Raw genomic sequence first — 23,655 nt, 5'->3', positions numbered from 1 at the left:
AAAAAATACCATGCCCCATAATCTGTCTTAGAACACACATCCACAAGAGGAAGTCATGGGTCATAGCTAGTTGCCTTTCCATCATTTTGCTGGCAGTGCCCTGCTGTCTGATTTCTCCCTGGGTGTATTCTCTCGCTCACCTTCTCTGAACTGCTGGTTGGGACGCTGCCCCCTGCAGGTGCCGAGGCAGGCCCTAAGCAGGACAAGGTGTCTTCGCAGTTCATAGGAAGTTTACAGTGTCGTTCGGGTGATAAACCAGCCATACATGCCTTAAACTTGGAGATGCGACGCCAGGGTTAAGTTATTCCAGAGGGTTGTGGAGAAGCGAGGACTTCAGTCCCTGGGAGGGAGATACAGCGGGTGCCTCCTTACTCAGCTCCCTGATGCCACCAGAGCCATGGCTGTCCAGGTTCAAGTTCAGCAGAGTCCCTTGTCTGGGATGCTCTTCACGATTTTAGAAAACTAAGAAGTAGTGTTTTGTTCTCTTTTGTTTTTGTTTTGTTTTGACAAATTCACCAGGTGTAGCCAAAAGAAAGGAGCTGTTTTATTGCTTGTGGTATAGTGGACAAACCCTGCCTTTTATTTTCTTTTTGACCTGTTTCATCAATACAATAAAAATATTGAGCAAGCTGATAGATTATTGTGGCTCCTAGAAAGCTGAGATGTAGAACCCTCCCATGATCCTAAGTGTAATGATATGAAATTGAATTTTTGAGACCGTGATATTTTCAAACTTTATTTATATTTAGTAAGTAGAACTTGTGGTATAAAAGAAGCCTATTGCATATTCTTTTTATGCAAATAACTACCCTTTTAGGCAGCTATCATTTCTTTTTTAGAAGTGTCAGTCTTTGTACATTTTTTTTGAGGGTTTTCTTCTCCTTCTCCTTCTTCATCATCATCTGGGTCCACCTAGCTAATTAGGTTGGACTCCAACCATACCCTGTCCAAAGATGGGAACTGGGAGGGCACATTTAGAGATGTTTGCTTCCTGTGCCTACTGCCGCTTTTAGAAGCAAACATGAGCTCCCCTGAGCAAGCCCCTATTCTTCTGGTCACGACTAACAAGAAAACTGCCATCCCATAGTACCTTAGTCTTTACAGAATAAACTTAAAACCGATTTGACCTCTGCCCAAGTCTCATTCCCAAAGATACCAAAGTATTTTTTCATCCTTAAGATTTTCCCCCCAGCACTTTCTCTTATTGCTCATATGTTATCTGACAAGTTAACGTATTGGAATTGAATTGCCAAAATAAAGCCAGGCCAAAGTTACGTCCTGTGCCTTGGAACAGTGGTTTTCAACGCCCAGTCCCAGGACCAGCCGCATCAGCATCACCTGGAAACACGCTGGCAACGTCTCTCGCCCCGTTAGAACGCTGTGTGGGCCCCAGAGCCCGTGTTTGCACACGCCCCCCGGAGAGCTTAGGTGCGCGTCCGGCTGGAGAGCCGCTGATTGGAACGTGGCCGAGGAACTGCTCCGTAGGCAGAATCCTGGACGCGGTGGGCGGGAGGAGCGGGTCAGCACAGGAAAGGCAGGAGCCTGAGCTCCGTGGGCCCAGTCCGGCTCACACAGTGCCCACCCGGACAGCTCCACTTCCCGCCCCGAGGAGGGACAGGAGCAGGGCAGACAGACCCGGCAGGGCAGCGCGGGTGGCTCTCGCCATGCCCCGCGCTGGAGCGATGCGCCCCGACGCACGCCAAGGCCAGCCTCACCCCGCGAGCCGGCAGGGCCAGCCTGCGCAATGGGAGCGGGCGAAGGTTGCGTCCTTCCATTCGTAGCAGAGAATCGGAAGAGACGCTAGACCTGCCCCATGTCTTCCTGTCTCATCCGCGAAGCTGGTTTCTGCCCCTCGGTGCCGCCCACCTGTGCAAGCATTTGACGCTCTCACAAAACCCGCTCCTGTCCCACGCACTGTGCGCGGCCCACCCCTGCAGCTACTAACAGGCTTCAAGTACCGCGTGGGCCCCTCGGCCCTGGGAGCAGACATGGTGGCCGTCCCCCGCCCGCACGAAACGCTGTCCTGTCCGGAAACAGAGAGCAGCGCCGCTGCAGCGGGAGGGGCTCCTCAGCGAAGCCCGTTGCTAAGCAAAGCAGCCGCGGAAAACGCGGTACAAAACAAATTGCTTCGCTTTGCCCAAAACAAGCTGTCTTATGAGGTGAATGTCTTTGGAAACTCTTTGAATGGTTAGGAACTGGACCAGTGAAATGAACCTTAACAGTAAACCTTGAGCGTTTTTCTGGTGTTGAAGTTGGCCCACATCTTAGCATTACTTAAGAAAATTCACGCTGAACAACTTCATGCGCCTGCTGATTTGCTTGCTAGTGGCATTTTACATACTGATTATTGGGGGCTATTGTTGTAGAAATAAAATGATGCTCATTTCTTCTAGAAGGGTTAGGGGCCCTGGAGGATTTTTTTTGAATGCCTAAGTGCATATGTGGGTTACGTTAACCCAAAACTGGGCGTGTTTTAAAGATGTCGTAACTGTGTTGAGAGGACATGATGGAAATTTTATCTTTCATTCTTTCAGTCATGCAATCGGCCCTGGGGTGTGCCGTGCACAAACGGTGTAAGGCCCTCGGGACTTCCTCTAAAAGCTCGTAAAGGACAGGTTGTCTGACTTATTTGAGAACAAAACAAAACAAAACAAAACAAACCCTCTGAGCCAAAGACCATGCTAAGTCCTAGGATGCGGTGGTGAACAAGAAACAAAAGCTGTTATTCTCCTGATCGCCGGCCTGGACTCGCGCCTACAAGGCCGCGTCACTCTCGCTTTTCTCTGGTCCCCTCTGCAGCGACCAAGGACTGGGGAGGAGATGGCTGAGAAGCTACGGGGCCGGCACAGCACTGAGCTCTCTCCGGCCCCTCTCCCCAGCATTGGGTTCTCCCTTCAATCCCCAGCTCTTAATTTCTGGTTTCTTTAACCTGTAATGGATCTGCATTCTCTTACGACTTTCAAGTTTTATATGCTGCCATTAAAGCCTCTATTCCCCTGCTTTGACGACATTATTGTATTTTCAAGCCCCCAGAACATAGTCTCGGAGTTTGAATTATGAAAACTCGCCCTAGTTTTTCCACTTAAAATGAGGTGCTGCAGTAAAACCCCTTGCCTAGTAGTTGTAGCCCACTTGTCTTCCACCAGGAACACATTCTGAGTTCTTAAAAATCATGCAGCATAATGCAGTACACATAGTAGGTGCTCAATAAAGAGTAAAGGCAATGCATAGCTGGAAGGCATATTGTAGGTTCTCTGGTCCGAGCCTCCTGTGTCAGATATGAGGAAACTGAGGCTTAGACGAGTTGAGTGGGTTCTGGAACCCACTATGGGCAGTTGGAACTGGAATCCACATCTTTTGACTTCTGATTCAGGATTCTTTCTGCACAAACTCGATGCCCCAAATGTAAGCCTCTAACAAATGCTTCCAAGTGTTACGTTCCTGGCCTCATACTCATCTTGCCATGGCCTGTATTCTAACCTGGCTAAATATCCCTGTTTCGGCACTTCCCATACCTTTGTTTGTTTATTATTTAATAAATATTTACTCACTGCCTTCTAGTCCCATCATACTAAATGCCAAAGACATGTAATAAACGTAGAATATGTCGTCCCTGCTCTCAGGGAATCTACTGGGGAGACCCGGGCAATAATCTAGAAAATGAATACATGATTAAAAACAGGGCTAAGCGCTATGAAGTACACAAACATCATGAAGCGATTGGGGTGGTGGTGAGGAAGGGCTGAGGAAAGACATCTGAGCTGAGAACAAAAGGATCCGAAAAGAACCCAGTTTGCATTCCTTTCTCCCTTTGGCTGCAGTCCTTGGTCCAATCTCTCACATGTGCGTGAAACAATTTCCAACCCACCATGCCACGCTATATTCTGCTTGTCACTGAATTTATAGTTTAAGGGCCACTTTTTTTTTCAAATAAAATTCTCTAATTGAGTCTAACCCATTATTGACTCTTCTAGTAGAATTTCCCTTCTTTAAGTTCAAATTCTGGCCAATCCCCTTGCCACCGCCTCCTCCCTGTCCCCCATAACTGCTTAATGGCTAAGAATATATTTCTATAGTTACGTGACAATTTATTAAACTCTGTGAGGCGAGGGAGCCTACTATTTAGTATTCATTTCAAGCATCTGCTAAAGAATTGAGCAGTCAAATACTTTATATAGATAGAGTTCCCAGGGGTCTAAATCCTACGCATCACTGTAGTTTTTTATTTGGTGGTTTGGTTGTTTTTCTATAACAATCATTTACTAACAAGTACCTTTGTATCACGGAAAGACCCGTGGTATCACAAGCGTTTATCAGTTATTTCTCACCCTCAGAGTAACTTCCACCTGCTCAGTTGTCAAACACACAGGGGCTGGACGACAGGCACTAAGATGAAGACTGAAGGAATGTGAAGATGAGTAAGACATAGCCCATCTCTCCCTGGGGGAGAGAAACGTGCTCCTCATGGGGATTCAGCGTGACGCTGCGTCATGCGGATGCAGAGAAGCCATGTGCAAAGACGGGGGCGGGGTGGGGGGGCAGGCAGGGAAGAGTTCACCCAGGTGGGCCCTGCGGATGAAGGCCAGGTCCGGTCGATGAACAAACGGACACAGATGTAACATGATGCTAAACACTGTATGTAACACATTATGTGGACATGACCTCTGGCCTCTAGAACCATCACATCAAAGGGGAAAACGATGCAGTTTCAAGATTCAGGACATTCGTTAAACAAACGTGGCCTTTTTAAATGAAAAGGAGCACCCCGCTAGTGAAAGGCCAGGGGTGTTCTACATGGGCTTAAGTAAAAAGAGGATTGTGGGAGGGTTTTCCCCAGCAGGGAATGGCCAGAACATTTCAGGCGGTCACAGTAGCCAGTAGCCTTTCTGCAGGAAGATGACCGGCTTGTTTACTCCAGTTAAACAGCTAGCATTGATCGCTTTAGCTTTGTTACTGTGCCTCAAAAGTATCGCCCATTACACATTCAAAAATTGAGTACTTGCTTAGTAATAAGACGAGTGTGAGATGTTAAACTGGAATGCACCTCCCCGAGGAAACTTTCCTCCTAAGCCACTCAGGCATTTTTTAGGTGCAAGAGGCAAAAGGAAGTCTGCTAATATCTATGAGTTGGTGCCTTCAGTGGTTGGTATTTTTACCATTAATCGACAATATCTCTTGTGCTTTGATTTTTCTCTTGAGTTCCCTTGAGCATCTAATTTTATTTTGTAGCTTTGTGATTATTTTTTTTTAACATGTCATGATTGTTTTCTTTAACTTTTTCCAACTTCCCTTCTTCATGCCTGAGAAAGGACATTTGATTTGATCAATTTAGTATTTGCGATAGAGAAGAAAATCCCAGGTTATCCCTGAAGGGGTCTTTCTGAAAAAATTCAGTAGGAGAGTTTTTTTTTTGAGAAGAAACCTTTCTCCTTGAAGACATTTGTAGAATTTCAATTGTAGAATTTTGTTGATTATAAAAATCACTCCCCAAGGTACTACATAGGAAGTCAACTACACACAAAAAACTTACTAATACACTTAGGAAATAAATGTGGAGGTTCAGGAAGTGAAGAGTATTACTTGTTAAAGTTGAGATTATCGGGTACAAGAATATTACATTACCCTGAGTCTGTTTATTCAGAAACCTCAGCTATCAAAACACCATTACTAACCAGAAAATAAGCAAAATCACTACTAGTAATAAAACTCCTAGGACCCAAGATGGGAACGTGAGGCTATGCAATTCACTCAGGTACCCAGGTCCTCAGGGACTTGGGTACTTGGATACTCAGTACTAAGGGGCTCGGGTACTTGGGCGCTCACCCTGAGCCCATTCGCACGTATTGTAGAGAACTCCAAAACCCTTGGTCCTCTGATCGTCTAGCGCCCTGCAAAACGGAAGTAGATACGGAGCAATTTGGAGGACGCTACCCCTAAAGTCAGCGAGAGGTGATCGCTCACATCCCGACGGGAAAAAGAGGAAGATGTTACCACCTAAGGGAGATGGGGATTCAAAACCCTGCCGCTGGGAGGCCTCTGACTGGCTCCTGGAGGAAGCCTTCGTGGTTCCCCCCGCTGCCACCTGCATGGGCTCACACTGTGGTGTTGAGACATGCAGTGTGTTTCACATGGCTCCTCGATGATTTTCTGTTTGCATTAGCATTGGGAGGGAGGACTTCTGTTTCCAGAAAGATTTGCATCTGAAAAAAGCCCTCATTTTTGTTTTAAAAAACGCAGGGTGAATGAAAGAGAACAGTGTTAGACTTGTCACAGGCGACGACCCGTCCTGCTGGCCTGTCTGCATGAGCATGTGGGGGACGGCTCCTTCCCGTGTCTTTGGGACAGCCTGCTGCTCGCTCTTCTACCTGCTTCTTGACCTCTCTCTTTCTCTCTTTCTAGCCGGAGACCACCCCCATCACCAACTCGTCCCACTATAATCCGTCCACTAGAGTCCTCCCTGTTAGACTAAACGAAGTGTCTGGCATGGCAGTTCATGACTAATGAATCATGCGAACGCACACACTTGGTAACCGTTGCAGTCGATCATGGTAGTCGCATGTGCGGACATCCATAGGCAAGTAGCCCCGTCTCACTAAGGCCCCCGTCACCCCTCCGCGTTGCTCCTGGGACGGCAGACCTCTGGGGTTGACTCTGTGGAGTCCTCGAGGCTCTCTGTGTTGTCTCGGCCCAGGTAGGTTTGTGCGGCAGCCATGTCCTCTGGGGAACGTTTGCCTGCCCTTGGCGTCTGTCTGAAATCGCTTTGGACGAGTTTCCCAGGTTACCTTCCAGAGAGCCCATTAAGTATAATTCTTAAGAGATCTCAGATGGTGGGCTTAGACCTAAGCCATACATATTTCTTTTCCCACATTCTGTTTTGGTTGACAGAAAAGATACTGTTTATTATTAATGTTTCTGTCTACTCCATAATTACCCATTTGTATCCTTTCCTTCCTCTTTATTTCATAAGACTGCTAGGAAGTGATTTTTTAAAATCAGGGTTTCTTAAGAAGAAAGCTTTTCCAGAAGTGCAAGGTAGTTTGCAAAGGAAAAGTGAATGCATTGCTTGTTCTAGAGGCTTCTCCTCAGGCCAGTGTGGTTTTTGTTTTTTTTTCATGCTAGAAGCTCATTCAACAACACACTGGAGCTTGTTTTTTTCTGTAATCATCCAGCAGATTTGACTAGTTAATTTCAGAATTCAGGAAGAAGCAAAACATCACATCGCTAGAAGTATCTGGAAAATGTAATTTCTTTATTCATTTATATAATCACCTCCTCATAGGTTACAGTGAAGGCTGACGTGGAGAATTATTTTTTTTCCCCAGATTCATCCCAATTTTAGGCACGGCTGACTACACTTTGACACTAACTCCAGTTTATGTATTTATTTGGTTGGTTGGGGCAGAAATATTCCTCTCTTTCTCTAATACGTAATTCCCTTATGTAAAAATGTAGCGTACCTTTAAAACAGGCTTAAAGTAACTTTCTATCCATTCTAGGCTTTCTTAATAATTCGTAAGCCTTGCTATGGGATAGCCCTATTTCAAAAATGGGCCCCGGAATGAAAAGAAAAGTCATTTCGTTTAAGAGCAGAGTTCACAGCTTTTATAGTTGCCCAACTTCAGAGTCTTGATCCGGGTCATTCCAGAGAAGCGTATTAAGACATGGAGATCTAAAGCAAATGGGCAAATTCTAACTTCTGAAATGTACAAGAGCCCTTCTTCCCGGGGGTTAATAGTTCAGTCTTGAGGCTGAGTTTTGGACGACCTCGGACCAATGATTAGCACGTAGGAAACAGCCAGAAGCCAACTGGCATTTTGCCGGCGGACTGTTCCCAGACAGCAGACCAAGGCTTCCCTGCATAGCGGTGTCCCGCGACGCTATTTCATACTCTGCCGAAGTAAATCAGGTTTCACCAACTGAAGTGTCTCCCTTTGAAAGCGGCAAACATGATTTGTATGTTAACTTAACTTTAATTTCCTGTGTAGTTTATACCCAAAGCAGACACCCATAAACTATGAAGTAAAAACTTTCAGCCGTTATTAAAAAGAGAACTCGCTGAGCTGAATGGCGTTGTTCTAAACTTGTTCTAAAGGGTTACGGCTAGCCCACTTAGGCAGAACTCAGAGAGTTCAAGATTCGTTAGAAAGGGCATTTCAGCTTTTAAGTTACATGGGATTGTATAAAGATCACCACCTTAAATCTTCTCATATCTTATTTTTTTTTCCAGCAGAAAAAAATTAACTTTGTGAAGGGAGCAGATGGGCAAGAAACACACTGTATTTTAAAAATAGTGTCACCGCTAAATGGACATATGTTATGTAAACATCCAAAGTGAAATAAATAATCTACAGTGAGATCTTTTTATAAAATCCCCTCTTTTAAGGGTTCCCTTTGCTTCTTCCTTTGAATTCTCAGAAAGAGGCAGCTCACGGAGTATATACTCCAGGGTTTGGCTTTGGGCTCTATGTGGTTTGCGTTTTGCTGCATTTCAAAAATGTCCTTCTGTTCAAGGAAAATATTGTGGACAGCCATGGGTGTGTTCTTAGCTCAGCACAAACCGTGTCAAAGAAAATTGGAGACTCTTTTTCCGGGTTTCTTTCCCCTGATCTAATGCAGTCGTAAACAATGGCCTTTGTCCTCTGTGGCTCCTGCTCTCAGATTGTTACCCCCCAGTCCCACTGTCCCAGCTGCCTCTCCCGTGGGTGTGTTTTTATTCTAGTTCACGTCTGCATTGCTTCTGACGGGCCCCGGCCCCCCTGGAATTTCAGCCGGCGTGGTGGAGCGTGTGTTCGGTTCGCCACAGTGCCGTGTCATGTGACTGGCACTGACCCCATTTCCCTGAGGGTTTGCGTCCTGCGAAGGGGAGGCGTCCGTGTCGATGTGAACAAAGTCGGGGACGCTAGGACGTGGCCGGCCTGAAGTGCAGCGTCCCTGTCAGGCCTTCAGACGGGGATGGCGTTTCATGTGCTTCCTGAGGGTTTCCTGCTCCACGTCAAGTCTTTTGTAGCCTCCCCAGAACCCCGATGTGGCCTACGTAACACACGGAGCTCTGTCACGTCTAGTATAACGAGATAAAACAGTGTTTCAGGATTTGGAAAAATACACTGTCTATTTGATAGGTAAATCTATTTCAATGTCACAGGCTAAATCTTGCATGCTTATTGATTAATTGGAATAACTGTTTACTCAACTGTGGACAGATTATTGAAATAGTGTTAATTTAGAACAGCTATATTGCATTTCCAGAAATCATCTACCCAAATGACTCTGCCAAATATTGCTTTTAGCTGTGTTTTGTAACATAGCAGAGCAGTGGGGTCTGTTTATTAGCAAATTGCCTAGGTGTTCAGATACAAACTCACCTATTCCAAAACTGGTTATAATGGAACCAGTTCCTGTGGTGTAACTATAAGCCTTCTGAATTTAGGATTAAAAAGTAGTCATATAGATTAATTTTATGACTTTTTAGTATAGCGTTAACCATAATTCTCAAGTATGAAATGGGACCTAATACCAGTATGTGATAAATGTTGATGTTTTCTGTGTACAAACATATTTTCTATGCATGTGTCTTTATGTATTACAGTATATACATAGTGCATTTGTTTCTGTGAGTACATGTATTTTGTACCCCTTTGGGTAGGTAGGTAGGTCTAAAAGCACTTGTTAAAAATGCCACAAGCATGAGTGTGATTGTGTGTGCACTGTGTATATGTGTATGTGTGTAAATATTTATGCGTACGTGTACTCTGTATGCGTGGGTATGAATATGTTTTTTAAACTGGGCCAGTACCGGAGGCAGCTTTGGAGGATCTGCTATAATGCGCGGTAACAGCAGTTCACGCCTCCCAGCGTCTGGGAGGTGTTCCGAAGTTTCTCCAGGTCGTGGTCATTCTGAGAGGCACAAAGCTAAGCGTCACCACGACAAACATGGTGGAACAACGTCCGCCGGCACTTACGCCTAAGCCCACAGCACTGCTGTCTAAGAAGAGATAACAACCTTTCCGATGTAGTTCAGTCAGAAGTGTGAGATCTGGAAACCTTCCTTAGGGTCTCTAATTATCCTGGGATTGCTGAGCTGAATCTTAAAAAGCTAAGTTGGTCTACGCAGTCATCCTTTCTCTATGGTAACTGTTAAAAAAAAAAATAGAAGTGGAGGCATACAGGAATACAGCAAAAGAGGTGGATCTTTCTGCGTAAACGGGCTAAAAATGCAGAGGAGGAGTTTCTTAACACCTTAGAGGGATGTCATCCGTCCTTTTTGCCAGGCAAACATTTTTTAATTGGAAAGCAGTATAATCATTGGGAAGGTCAGGCATCTCCTTACTGCTGAGAATGAACCCCCCATAGTAGGTCGCCACCTGTGGAGCTCCGTGGAAGGAGACAGCGTGTGAGGCAGCAGTTTCGTGCCACTTCACCGAGAGGCCTGCTGGCTGCGAGCACAGAGCGTGATGTGAGTGAGTCTGGCCGGTCTCAGAGAAGCGGTGATGGCTTCACGCGGTGGCGCAGTCCTGTCCTGAACAGCGCGTGTGTGTCTCCTGGTTCATGCTAAGTCATCCTGTCTGGGTGGTGTGTTTAAAATTATCAGGTGCTCTGTATTGTGAGCTTTAGGAATGTTTGGAAGCTGTGTAGTGTGAGCGGCTCTGTTGGTGTACAGGTGCAAGGATGTGTGAGTGTGCGCGGACGGGAGTCAGGAAGTTCAAGGACAGGCTCTCACTGGACGTTGGTGAGACTTCCCGCCTCTCTGGCCTGGGGTGCACAGGTGGCTCAGCTCAAGGCGTTCATTACTTTAATGTTTACCCTTGAATTCCTCAGACTTTGCTCACTGTGTAATGTTTTTTAAATTATGATAAAAATGACTCTGCCCTCTTGCATCGTCTGCTGCCGCCAGTTTGATGAGAAGTATTCCTCCCAACTGAATATTCCACCATTACTTGATTTGTGTTCGATTTCATGTGTACAGCCTGTGTTTTGCCTGCTTGTCTGTGTTTATTTTCACTCCCTTTTTTAAAATCGAATTCTTTCTTTTGCCTTTTTATGAAGAAGCGGTGTACAGAAGCAAAATCTTGTCCTCTCTGTTGATTCTTTGGTTAATTTGAGCCAGAACACTTTCCACTGTCTCCTTGGCACTTTGGGGTTTCTTAATGCTGATTTATGGATGGGCTTTGTAAATGGAACTTTTGAAGCCAGGTCCTAAAGTCTGTATCATCCTTGAAGGTCATATGTACCTATTGTGAAAATGTGAAGCTGTATTTCTGAACCTGAAATAAATGATAACATTTGAAGAACTCCCCCTTCCTCATTTTTTTGTATGTATCTGAGTCATTTCTATGCATATCAGTAAAGTTATGAGACTTCTAAATATGTATAACTCTTTTGATCAAATCGGCCCAGAATCACCAGCACGGAAAATGAAAGCATTTGGCATTATTTTCATTAATTTGGGGAAGAATGAGATTTTTGAAGGGAGCAAACGGGAACCATCAAAGGCAGGAGCGTGGGAGACATTTTAGTTCTGATTTGCAGTTATTGTTGGGCCGGACTGGAGAAGGCCCCAAACCTCGGAGAGCTGGGGGTGCGATGTGACACCCGCCAGAGGGCACGGTCACATTTTGTTCCTGAAAAGGAAGTGTTCGTGGAAAACCCCGGGGAGGAGGAAGAATACTTGGCTCAGGTGCTAGGTCCACAACAGGCATTTCTGCCAGAACATACTGAGCTGCCGCCGGGGGCGCTGTCCTCCTTGCTGGGCTCAGCGGGGAGATGTGGCCACTCTCCGTTTCCCGATGTTAAGAGAGCGGAAGAGCGTCCCGTAGTTACACGCATCCTTGTCCTAACTGTTTCTGGAGAACAAAGACAGCCTCTTCGCTGAGTTTTGCCGACGGGGCCCTCCCCGCAGGCCGGGTCCCAGACTGTGCCACCCGCCGGCAGAGGCGAGAAGGAACCGGGCAGGGGAGCGCTCTTTGCTTGCCGCGCGTCCAGGACCGGCTCACGGTGATCGGGCACAGCGGAGACACTGCTGCGCGCATCCACGCCGCCCTGTGGTCCCCTCTGTCTCCCATCTCAATGTCTTCCTTGACTGGAGACACCAGCGCCTGCAAAGGAAGCTTCTTGCTGGCGAGGGGGTTGGGGTGGGAGCTGGGACGCGCACATTGTGCACGTCTATCTTAGGAATAGTTTCTGATGGAAATCACCACAACCAAGGGCCACACCGTGACTGCATGGCAAATGTTCATTTGTATTGTTAAAATAGTACTGGCACCAGTGGACAGAGCTGCTTGATTGGTCTTCAAGGGTCTTGTTTTTCCGCTGGAATCTTTGAGCTGGGTGCAGGGGAAACACCTCCGGTGCTGGGCGCGGTCTCCCCGGTCCCGCCTCCCGGCCCAGGGCACCTGCCGCGGTCACTGTGAGGGCCAGGCACTGGTGCTCACACTCTGTGGCCACCTAATCGTGGGAACGCGTGCAGCAGACACCAGCTGAAGCTCCCAAGGTGCGTTCCATGAGGTTTTAACAGGCGTTGCACACACCTACATGAAGAGTTTCTTGGTTCAATGGGAAACACTGACTAGAAATTAGTTTTTGGTTTGTTTGTTTTTTTTTTTACTGGAAGACCACACAGAAGCTTAAACATCAGGCAGCATTGGGAACCCCCAACAGAGGGCTCATGTCTTCTCGGTTCTCAGAGTCACCCGCCCTCGATGCTGTGTTCACAGAGCATCTCATGGGACAGGCGTCTGGGCACACACCTTAGCACACAGTACCTTGGCGGTTTTAGGCCACAGGGAGAAGGCGTTTGAGGCGACCATCCCAACAGAGGCTGTCGGCCATGATGGCCACCAGAGCACATGGCCTAGGACAGTCCTGGGGCTCTGGTGCTTTGTCATGGGGGTGTCTGGACCCCCAGCAGGAAGTCCACATGGGAACAGAAGCATGAGGCAGGTCAGAGAGGAAAAGGCAGTGAGCCCTAGCGAGCCGTGCGGAGGATCCAGATAATTTGCAATAATGCCTTTTCTCTCCCGCTCTCCAAGAAAGAGCTCCTTTATATTAATTCCATCACCCCCATTTTCTTCTTGTGAAGGAAGGGATGCAGGCTGATTTCAAATTCAAGGGCATCAGAGGAGAGCTGAGAAGGACACCTATCGGTGTGGGCACCTATGTGTGTGCCCAAGACTTCAAGCTCGACTGCTGCTCTGGGATGTTAATTCTCCAAAAGATGAGCAAAGAAAGCAAGGAGAGGGGGTTTGTGAGATTGTGACAGAAAAGAAAAAGTTCTAAGGAAGGCCTTCCCAGGGTCCTGCCAGAGGAACGTCACCCTAAGGCCAGATGGCCGCGTGGAGGCCGATCCGGGGGGTTGGGAGTAACTCATCATTCTCGGTCGCAGTGGAGTCTTGTCTGTGCAGAGTATGCCCATGCTCTGCACACACAGCTTCTCCTGTCTCCTCACCGTCCTATTCTGGCTGAGCAATTTTGTGAAGTTACTTTCCAGAAAGCTTAGGGAGGTGTGGCATGGCCGGGTGGCTCAGTTGGTTAGCGCATCATCCTGACACCTTAGAGTTGTGGGTTCAATCCCCCATCAGGGCACATATGAGATTCAACCAGTGGGTGCATCAATAGGCGGAACAACAAATCGGCATTTCTCTCTTTCTCCCCCTCTCTCCCCCCTTTCTCCCTCCCTCTCTCTCTAAAAAAAAAAAATCAATAAAAATTTTTAAAATATTTGAAAAAAAGAAGGCATAGCCTAAAATCGTCATCTTGAGTAGGTAGGTTTGTTAATATGGTGAACACCACCATGATGAGTTCTGAAGTTTGTTAGCAACTCGGTGTCGCGTTCAGCACTCCGACGTCTATATTAGAGGCAGCAACAGCATGGGGTGCTTTTGAAACTCTTCATATAAAAGGTCGAAACATTTTCAGGACCTGCTTTCAAGCACTTCTGCATGGTGTAAGCAATATAGAAAATTCTAGAAAAGACATAGCAAAACCCGAACTGCTGAGATCATGACAGAATGGACTCAGCCAGTGTGTGGCGTCTCCACCAACACTGCTTTTCCAGCACCAAGAGGAAAGTTAGACGCAAGATACATGAAGAGGGAAAGACAGCTGTCTGAGGGGTAGACGTCCTTCTGAGGTTGGAAGCAGACGTTCTCGCCGTGGGCGCCATGTATTCCAGGACGCGGCGTTTCTGGCCCTGGGTCTGGATCAGAACACCGAACTAGCTCTAACAGGAAGGTGCTCCGGCACGGCAAACAGAGTGGCCCCTCAGCACAGGACGCGCTGCTCCGTTTAACGGCTCACCCCCCACCCCCCACCCCCCACCCCCCGCCCTGCCGAGGTAATTACAGCGCTCCAAGGCCCCTTCCGAACTCCGAGCTAGTTTCTGTGTGCTGGGCAGGTGGTAAATCTCGTGCAGCTTGACTGGAATTTAATTACACTTTCTTCATGTAAACCCCAGGGACGCCCCTTACCTGGACCCCAGCAGCTAAAGGCTGGCAGAACCCCCGCAGTTGAAAGGTTAGGTGCCAATAACAAGTTCTCTATCATTTGAGTGGAGGGGGGTCTCCTTACGGTAGCCAGCTGAAACTGGACCAGAGAAAGATTGGTCTTGGACCTGGGCGAAGGTAACATCATTTGTTTTTGTTGTTGTTTTGTTTTTTTAAACAATGCACAGAAATAGCCCCGTCATTTTGGCTCCTTTAACGTCTCAGAAAAGGTGAAAAAGAAGTTTGTTTTTGTGTTTGTTTTTTTGTAGACCTCACTGCTCTACTCACTGAAGTGTTACCAGAGTAAGACGGCAGTGAGTATGTTGTCGGACCTGTAGATTTGTTGCCCCCGAGAAGTCCCCCTGGAGGGTAGGGCGCTGACCGGTGGCTCGCGGTAATGTCGAGTTTGTTCCCGATCTGTTAGAATGAGGAAACTGATGTGTAGACCCTGCTGGAAACCAGCAGGGAAGCTGCACTTGACCTGCCCACAGAGCTGCGCTTGGCGCTGGAGGTTCACTGGAGCTGATCTCGGGCAGCGAAACATCCAGAGGCGGATGTCAAAACGAAGGCCCCTCTGGAACCTCGTCGCACAGCCGTGGGCCTGACGCGGGGCAAGCCAGGCGAGGGGCGCGCGGAGACCAGCACCCCCGGCCTTCACCCCGCACCCAGGCCGGAACCAGTCAGAGCTTAAGTGGCACCCAGCTCTGAGACAGAGGAAATGCTGCCAGATCCCGGGCTCCCCTTGGGGGGCAGGCCCCCTGGGTCGCCCCCTGGGCCCGGAAGGCCTTGCACATCGGGGTTCTCACCTGGGGGAGTTCTCCCTTGCGAACCATTTTCTGTGACCCTGACACTTTCTGCACTGTGATTACATAGCTCATCTGATGATCTCCGTACGCTTTCTAATTTCACCCATCTTGAAAAAAATGTCACCTGTCACATTTCCGTATCGACTCCCTCTCCCCCTGTGGAGACCCCACAGCTTACTGAAATCTTTGGAAGGAAACGAATGTCCCAGCGTCAGGGATGGGGAACGAATACCCGGGTTACAAAGGTATTCGGCCCAGTTCTCCGGAGCGTGGCCATGTGGCTTCCTCACCCCGTGGACTCAGCCGGCCGGTGCCTCGCTTGCCCCCGATGGTCGGGGGGCAGCTCGCCGCCACGGGACGCCCCGTGTCCCCTCATGTCTGCACGCTTTGTGGGTCTGATTTGAATGGGACTTTCGTGGGATAATTTTGCATGCCCTTATTTGGATTTGTTTTATGATTTAACCCTTGTTTCCTCCCTCTGCATCTGTGCTTTTCTTTCTGTTACTTTGTTTTGTTTTATTTTGTTTTCACCAGGCGGCCCCCTCCTGCCGTTCCGGGACGACCACCCTAACCCCGCCATCTGCCTCCTTTCGTTTCCAGCAGCTTGTCCGTCCGTGGTGTCGAAAAGCCTTTTGTTTGCACTATATGTCCTATGTACATAAAAATTTTTATTTTTGATCCACATCTATAATAAAAACAAAGTTTATTCTGTATACTAAAAAAAAAAAAAATGAAATGTGTTCTGTTTCTTTTTTCTAAAGAAGACCCAAATTAAAATGAGTTTGTTTCAGTTAAACCAGGTAAGGTGAAAAATACGTAACTTTATCTTTTAAGCAGCTTAAATTGAAAAAAAAAATTAAGTTCTCAAAGCATTGAAATTTAAGATGCTATTTGGTATGAAGAATAATCTGTCTTCAATTGAAATGTCTGTGCAATAGAAGCGTGAAAAGTTACAGTAAAAATTCTGGGTGTCTAGACAACTGATTAATTTCAACCTGCCTCCAAGAATCCCGTTAATAATTATTATTGCATAAAAAGTTTTGCTGTTTTCATTTTTCTAAATACTACTCTAGGAGGTAAAATATGCAGAAGCATGGAAGAAATCATAGGCCCTCAACCCATAAATGTCACACATTGTATTTTGGCAAATTTAGGGGAAAAACATCATTCAGAATAAAAGTATGAGGCAAGGAAATGTTGCCACTTTGAGAAGAAAGCGTCTTAGTGATGTAAGTCAACTGCTGGAAGAACAAACTCTCTGCAGGTTTTGGAGGGAAATAGAGTTTTTTTATGCCTTAATCCTCAAATGGTAATTGCAACATTGAAATTTTAAGCTATCATTTTTTTTAAAAAGCCCGAAGATTTATCCAAATAAAATGATTATTAAGGTCATATACTACATCCTCCCAAACCTGTGATCTGAACCCTCCCCAAAGGTTTGAGATTTAATTCAGAATTTTCTTTTGAAGATGTACGTGGTCTAAGAATTTAAAAGCACCCCCTATTGGATGAGACCACTGCTGAGTGCCCCCCACCTTAGCAGGTTCAGACAGAAAACTGCAGGAAGGAGAGTAGGAATCGGCGTCTCTGGTCAGCAAGGGCTGTTGCATTCCCTTCGTGTCTACCTGGGCGAGCCCAGTCTTCGTGGGACTCGTGGCTGGAACCTCCACTCAAAAGTGGAGGACCCCCCGCCCCCGCTCCTTAGCAGTGCTGTGTCTTCGGACCATAAAAATCTTTTTTAAGGACTGTGCATTCCACTTAAAAACGGGGTACTTCTGAGGTTAACATTGTCGTATAACATGATACGTCCGTTTTCACCTGTGTCCCCAGTGCAGGGACTGCGGGTCGGAAGCGCTGGCAACCAAGGAAAGTCAAGGGCACGAGCAGGGGCCACGAACGGAAGCTCGGGTCTACGTGGAGGCGACAGGCAGGTGCAGGATGAGGGACAGCGCGCAGGCTTCTGCCCCCTTCGCCTGCAGCCCAGGTGGTGGACGCTGTCCCCTGGGCCTTCGTCGGATGGGATTCCCACCCAACAGCATCCACGCCACAGACACGGTGCTCCCGGGTGATGAACACCCCCCGCCCCCCGCCAGGGCAAAACAGAAGTTCTCTCAACGGGAAGGTTTTCACCGGCTCACCTTTTTAGGTGTTTGGTACTTTTCCGTTTTGCCTTCAACATGAACTTATTTTTATATGCAGTGTGACAGTTTAGGGGACCTTAAAACTTGAGTTGACCCCATGAACGAGGAGAAAGGAAATCTTAAGTCACAGCAGAACGCACCCATTCCCGGGCAGCCGCACCCAGCTCAGCAAAAGAGCCCGGCCCCTTCCTCAGGCAGGTAGGGAAAAGGAGGGGCGGGGCAGCCTCGAGCAAAGCTCGGTCACACTAAGGTTGTGCGTGTTTATTGTTTGTGGTATTTCTAAGTTTTGTGCTGTGGCCCTCCTTGAGTCCCCTGTCCCCCCTCCTCCCTCAACATGAGAGTGTAAAAGGACAGCATTTTTTGGCGTTGGCCGTGACTTGGATCATCAGGAGGAACAAACCATTATACGTGTAGTGCAAATAATATTTCTTCCCTGGCTGGGGAGCTCAGTTGGTCAGAGCGTCATCCCAGTGCACCAAGGCTGCCAGTTTGATATCCAGTTGGAGCACGTACAAGAATTAACCAATGAATGAATGAATAAGTGGAACAACAAATCAGTCTCTCCCCCCCTTCCTCTCTCTGTAAAAGTCAGTAACTAAAATTTCTTAAACATCCTCATCCCTTTATGCATGAAAGCTTCCCTGAATGCGTAACAATGTCCTAGTGACGGGGATCCCAGGGAAGTGCCAGGGTCAGGGTATCTTACAAAATAAAATAAGCATTTGCTATAATAGGAACGTTTTGGTCATTTTTCCAGGGACAACCATTAGTGACTTCAGTGCTGAAGAAGCTGCTTGAGTTCTAGAACCAGGTTATCCTCTTGACCCAATGTGTGCTAACATTCTAGAACATGCTGGTTTTGACCTTTGACAAAGAAAGGAGCAATAGAACACATTTCAGCCTATGAGAAACCAAATTGTCCCTTTCGAACGGCAGAGCATGATACAGGACGCTGAATCCCCGAGGCGCTGGCTGAGATGACACAGTGGGTACTGAAACTGAAGGGGTCTGTTAACTTTGCTTTGGCTCCCAACGAAAAGGCTTTAGATTCAGAAGGTCCCCGCAGCCACCTTCCGCTGGGACCAGTAAAGGTTGTTAGAACTCCCCAACCTTCAGCTGGAAAAACCCGAGACAGCTAAGAGATGGAGAAACGAGAACTGAAGGTAAGGAAAAATAAGGCTCCCGAACATGTCCTCACGCACATTCACCAGCGATTCACTGGTGGACGCGTGTCTGTGAGCTTTGGGCACACAGATAAGACTGAGGGGGTGTTTCCAAGCATCCTCAAAGCTGAGAGCCACAAGGAGACAAGGAGATGACTTCCGCTGTTTGCAGACACGGGCACTTCCAGTGGTTTTGGAGTATGATAGACTTCTATCCTTTTCATCCCTGACTTTGAAAAAATGTGGTACTGGCCAACATCTGTTTTATAACTCAACGTTAAGTATTATTTAAAAAAAAAAAAAAAAACAACTCAGAAAATTGTTACTGGAATCTTTGGCTCAGTTCCATGAGATTCTGAAGTGAACCTTTGCAACTGTGCATCCATTTTAAAAACATGAACCTCACCCCCAGGAAGGTAAGAGCACTGGGGTGGGGGAAGGGGGGGAAGCTTCCACAGCCCTTGAGAGTAAATTTATTCCATCTCTGAGTAACTGAAAGGACACACCAGCCACCGCCGCTACGGGCATACACACCCATTTTTGTTCGGGTTTTTTGTACTACATGTTCCCGCTGAGTCGCAGTATTTTCAGTATATTAAGATTGCTGAGGTGGCAGCTATTGAATGAGTCAAGACTATAAACTGCTACTCCTATTGTTTTTAACCAAAGCAAATTTCACTTTCTATCCGGCCCTGATTTCCGGCTCCAGGGCCCATCTTTGACGCCCGCCGTGAGCAGGGGCTGAGCAGGCACAGGGAAGGCAGCCCTGAGCAAACCCGGGGGCCAGAGAGACCAAGGGTCTTCACACCAGGACGGGAGAAGTCGCTGAAGTGGGTGACAGACGATGACGGTCTATTTCTGAAGCTACAAATAATACTGAAACACTAGCCTTCAGTCTCTTGAGGGCCTTTGTATCCGCCTGTTCCTCTCCCTGAAATGCTCTTCCCCCCGGGGACCTGGCTCCGAGTCTTCGCTGGAATGTTACCTTTTCCGTGAGAACTGCCCTGACCCCCGGGGGGTAAAACCACTGCTTCTCCCCGCAGCGCTCATCGCCGTCTTCCACTGTCTGTTACCTGTCTCCCGCTCCTAGGACCTGAGCTCTGCTGGGCCAGGCACCTTTGTGACGGGGTGCATCGCAGGCGCACGAAACGGCGTCCGTCGTGTAGCTAGTACTTAGTATTTGTTGAAAAAATTCCTGAGGCCAAACACAAAATGTAGAAAGGTGGAAAGTAACGGGAGACAGGCCTTGGCCGACAGGAAAGGCTTTGTTAGACGCTGGGAGAATTCTCAGTCTCCTCAACTTTAAAATGAAAGTAGTACCTGTATGACAGGATTGTTAAGAGTAGATAACGTATGTAAAGTGCCCAGCACACGCCTGGTACACACTGGGTGCCCCACAATGGAACTGTTACAATGTATCAAGTACCACAGTGGGCGATGTGTTTCCTGAACTTGCGGGGACCTCAGCTACTTCCTAAACCGCAGCTCAGCAGGAATCCCGAGACCCTTCTTGAATTTCATGACGCGGGACTATCAGGGACTCCCACAAGGTGGCACTGTGTCCAGCCCAGTCCCCTGATCGCACCCTGTTTGAAATACTGTAAAACCGTGTGACTGGTGCCCTCTGCTGGCTGGTGGTGGTTTTTCTTGACCTTGAGCCTTGGCCTAGAAGGTGTGAATGGTGGCTCCGGGAGCTTCCTCCAGGCCGCCACGAAACGTGCGCCCCGGCCCTCTGACGCTGATAGCGGTTGGGGTTTTAGTTAGAATCTCACTTGGCATCCTGGAGACCCGAAGCCAGGCCCGAAATCCGACCAGCCCTTCGCGGGGCGGAGGGCCGGTCGCCCCCCCCCCCCGGGACAGGCAGGCTCCCCTGTTTTCCAGCTGCCTTGGGGCAGCTGCCCGCCGTGGCTGAGCGGGCTCCCGGGGCCTCCGCCGCTCTGCCCTAAACCCACCTTCTGCGCGCTTGAGCCCCCCCGCTCCGAGGCTGATCCCAAACGCCTCTCCCCCAGGCATGACCTCCCAGTACTCCGGCTCGGCTCGACCTCCCCCCTCTGTGAACCCCCCCCCCCCGCCCCCACGCATTTCGCTGTGTATCAGGACACATACATGCTTCACTAAGAATGAGGCAGAGGCTCTGAGTCAAGGTTAAGCGGCTAATTCTGTAGTTTTAGGCAACAAAACCGGACATGGCATCCAGGGTCCTAGGCGGGTCCTGCAGATAAAGAACAGAGCCCGCGTTAGTGCCTTGAGAGGGGTAGGTAAGTGGCTTTTTTTAACACCCACACACCTGTATTTTCTCTTGGTGCCCCTTCTGCCTGCCTTCTGCTTACAGAAAACCACAACACGATTTGCTGGATATGTTGTTAGTTTTTAATAAAGAGAAACCACATCGCTCCGTTGCTTACAGTGAGCACTACGTGCGGGCCGTCATCCCTGAGGGCCCCCGAGCGCTGTCCCAGCCACCACGCAGACGGGGTAAGCGCCGCCGCCGCCGCCGCAGCCCTCGGTTCGCAGCTGCTCTCGATCGCGCTCCCCCGCCCACGCGGGCCTGCTGCTTCCAGGAGGGAACCGCTTCCAGCCGAGTCCCGGCGCCCGGGCTGGTCTGTCGCTGGCCTGAGTCACTGAAGGGCGGTCCCTGACTCAGCTGAGGAACCGGGACAGGTCTTCCTTGATCTCAGCCTCATCCCAGGGCCCGTGGATGTTTTCTTTAAAAAGCTGCAGGCGAATGAGGTAGAAAGGGCACAGGCAGGAGACGGACACCAGCAGCAGCGCGAAGAGGGTGGCCCCCACGGCGCTGACGGAGAGCAGGCCGCCCAAGGCTGAGCCCGCGAAGAGCAGCGTGACCCCGACGTAGCTGCGCGGCGTGCACGCCTTCAGCTTCTTCTGCAGCATGGGCCACAGGGCGAAAATCTGGATGGCGAACGTCACCATGATGAAGGCGTGCAGGGAGCGGGGCAGGCGCGAGGCCAGGCACACAGAGGCAAAGATGGCCATGTTCAAGGACAGGGTGCTGGACACAATGGCAGCGTTGGCCCCGTAGTCGAAGAAGATGAGGTGGCCCAGGAGCATGAAGACGGACATGGCGTAGATGGTGTCAGTGCTGACGGACTCGGTGAGCGTCTTGAGCACGGGCGAAAACCCGTAGGTGAACGTAATGAAGACCAGGGCGCTCTTCAGGTCGGCCCAGCGGGTCCGCCCGCTCTTCCTGCGGCCTTCCCCTCCGTCCACGAGGTCGAACAGGACATAGCCCATCAGTGACAGAGCCAGGCCCGTCCCAAAAAGCCAGTGGGGGGCCAGAAGACCCTCGTCCATGTACCACCAGATGACCCCAAAAACACAGACACTGCACAGCTGCTGCACCACCACGCTGGACTCAAACACCACGGCCCAGTACTGGTACTTCCGCGCGTGGGTGTTCTTCCGCAGCTCCTCCAGGAAGCGCTGGTCCACGTAGTTGTCGGGAAAGGGCTGTCGCTCATACAGGACCTTCTGCCACCTGACCCCCGTGGAGTCAGTTCCGGGCCCGGCGCTCATCGCCCCTGCCCTGGGACTCAGGCCAGGTCAGCCTCCCAGGCCAAAGTCCATGTGGTTTCCGTCCTTTACCACGTTTCGAAAGAAGGCCCCTCTGGAAATGCCATGCTGTGTGGCGGCTGATATGGGGCCAGCCTTCCCTCGTTTTCAGAGCAGCCACCCAGGCAAGGCCTACGAGACGCAAGTTCCTAGAAAAAGACACACCAGGAACCTAAAAAACGTGTGAAGGTCAAGGGTTGGGTTGAGTTAAAATCCAACCAACTCACTTTATGAAATGCCTGGGCAAAATGTATATGGTGGTCCTGTTCTAATCATGGACTTTGGAACTTCCTTTCAGATTTTAAATGACCGCCCCTCGGCCAACAGTGGACATCTGTCGCTGTCCCTGGTTGAGGGCCCAGGATGTGCTAAGTGCCTTACCTAGCTTCTTTCGTTGCACCTGCACAGCCCTGCAAATTAGTTTAGTCCCACTTTAATAAAAAAGCTGAGACCTGAATTGCTCAGGTGACTTTCGCCCAAGTTAACAGTGATAAAGGGCAAGAGCCACGTGCAAAATCTGACCCAAAGCCTGCGCCTCCCACCAACCAGCTCTTAACTCAGGGTTCACACCCCTGAGGTCTGTGGATGGGCTCGGAGTGTGTCCAAACCCTGTCACTGCGTGCTTGTCGCTGCCACTTATGCCAGTGTCTAGGCACAGGACACAGAGCTTTCACTGGGTTCTCAAAGACGTCTGTTACTAAAGAGGTCTGAAGACAGCAGTAAACTGCACCATAGAAATAAATGTGAGCTCTACGGTTGATTTAGCCAAAACCAAGGATCCAGAAAGGAAAGATCCTTCCTCCTTTAACTGAGGTTACTGTCCTCCGAAGAGCTATCCTCCCACTTACACCGGCGAAAGTCTTGTGGGGATCAGAGAGAGTGACCCGGTTGTCACAATGGGAAAACTAGGAATCAGACGTGCCCGCCACTGTGAGAAGGACGCCTACTGCCCGACCTCACTTGTCGCGCTGAAACCTCGACAGGTGTGGCGATCCGATGGCCCTAACCGCAGCAGTGACTCTGGCCGGGCACCACCGGGGCGGGAGCATCCACGCACCCGAGGGCAGCGCCCGCCCACCGGTCGGGAACAGCGCTGGGGCCGGGAAGGTATCCCCAGGACGCCCGCCGCTGCCCCCCGCCCAGCCGGGAGGGAGGCCCCGAAACACTGACTGCTGCTCGGAACCCACCTGCGCGCCAGATCGCAGGGGAGCGCGGCCAGGTGGGGACGGACACCCGCCTCCTTCCCTATCCGGGGCGCGGGGTCGCGACGGCTGCCGAGCACTTCCGGGTCCGCTGCACGGTCGGCGCCGGGGCGCCCCTCCCCCGCGGGCTCGCTCGCTGCTGCCCCTCGTGGCGGTTCGCGGGATCTCCCGGTCGCTCTCCCGGGAACCAGACGCTACGAGCCTGGGACAGCAACCCCGCGACCGAAAGACAGGGGACCTGGCGTCCGAAGGGCTGGGGTGCAGGCTGGGCTGGAAGAAGAGGGACAACCATGGCT

At 49.4% G+C, this 23,655-nt stretch overlaps 2 protein-coding genes across 9 annotated transcripts in view; one reads left to right on the top strand and one right to left on the bottom strand.

The window, feature by feature from the left end:
• DNM3 (dynamin 3) overlaps positions 1 to 15,020 on the top strand; it is a 382,651-nt gene extending 367,631 nt beyond the window's left edge. For 2 of the 3 annotated variants that reach the window (XM_054587764.1, XM_054587763.1), the window contains one exon: positions 6,400 to 9,862. In XM_054587764.1, the coding sequence (XP_054443739.1) occupies positions 6,400 to 6,469 (70 nt within the window). In that variant the 3' untranslated portion in view covers positions 6,470 to 9,862. Of the gene's footprint in view, positions 1 to 6,399; positions 9,863 to 14,746; positions 14,792 to 14,901 lie in introns of those variants that run through there. The other variant, XM_054587765.1, reaches the window with a different exon arrangement.
• A 5,662-nt stretch (positions 15,021 to 20,682) lies between these two features.
• On the bottom strand, positions 20,683 to 23,385 carry PIGC (phosphatidylinositol glycan anchor biosynthesis class C). Of its 6 annotated transcripts, none has more exons than XR_008530364.1 (2): positions 20,993 to 23,337; positions 20,683 to 20,799 (listed from the first exon to the last, which is right to left on the bottom strand). XR_008530364.1 is itself a non-coding variant. In XM_054587759.1 (2 exons), the coding sequence occupies exon 2, from the start codon at positions 22,119 to 22,121 to the stop codon at positions 21,228 to 21,230; it is 894 nt and encodes a 297-aa protein (XP_054443734.1). In that variant the 5' UTR covers positions 22,122 to 22,306; positions 23,345 to 23,385; the 3' UTR covers positions 20,935 to 21,227. The 6 variants fall into 6 exon arrangements, 5 of the variants coding, with proteins under 5 accessions (XP_054443734.1, XP_054443736.1, XP_054443732.1 ...); XM_054587759.1 differs by lacking the exon at positions 20,683 to 20,799 and adding an exon at positions 23,345 to 23,385 and having other exon boundaries at positions 20,935 to 22,306; XM_054587761.1 differs by lacking the exon at positions 20,683 to 20,799 and adding an exon at positions 23,345 to 23,367 and having other exon boundaries at positions 20,935 to 22,329.
• Positions 23,386 to 23,655: the final 270 nt, after the last annotated feature.

The sequence above is a fragment of the Pteronotus mesoamericanus genome, unplaced genomic scaffold, assembly GCF_021234165.1.
Source record: "Pteronotus mesoamericanus isolate MK-2021 breed Mesoamerican mustached bat unplaced genomic scaffold, CSHL_Meso_final scaffold_1186, whole genome shotgun sequence".
NCBI classification, from domain to species: Eukaryota; Metazoa; Chordata; class Mammalia; order Chiroptera; family Mormoopidae; genus Pteronotus; species Pteronotus mesoamericanus.
This window is presented reverse-complemented; position numbering and strand designations above follow the sequence as displayed.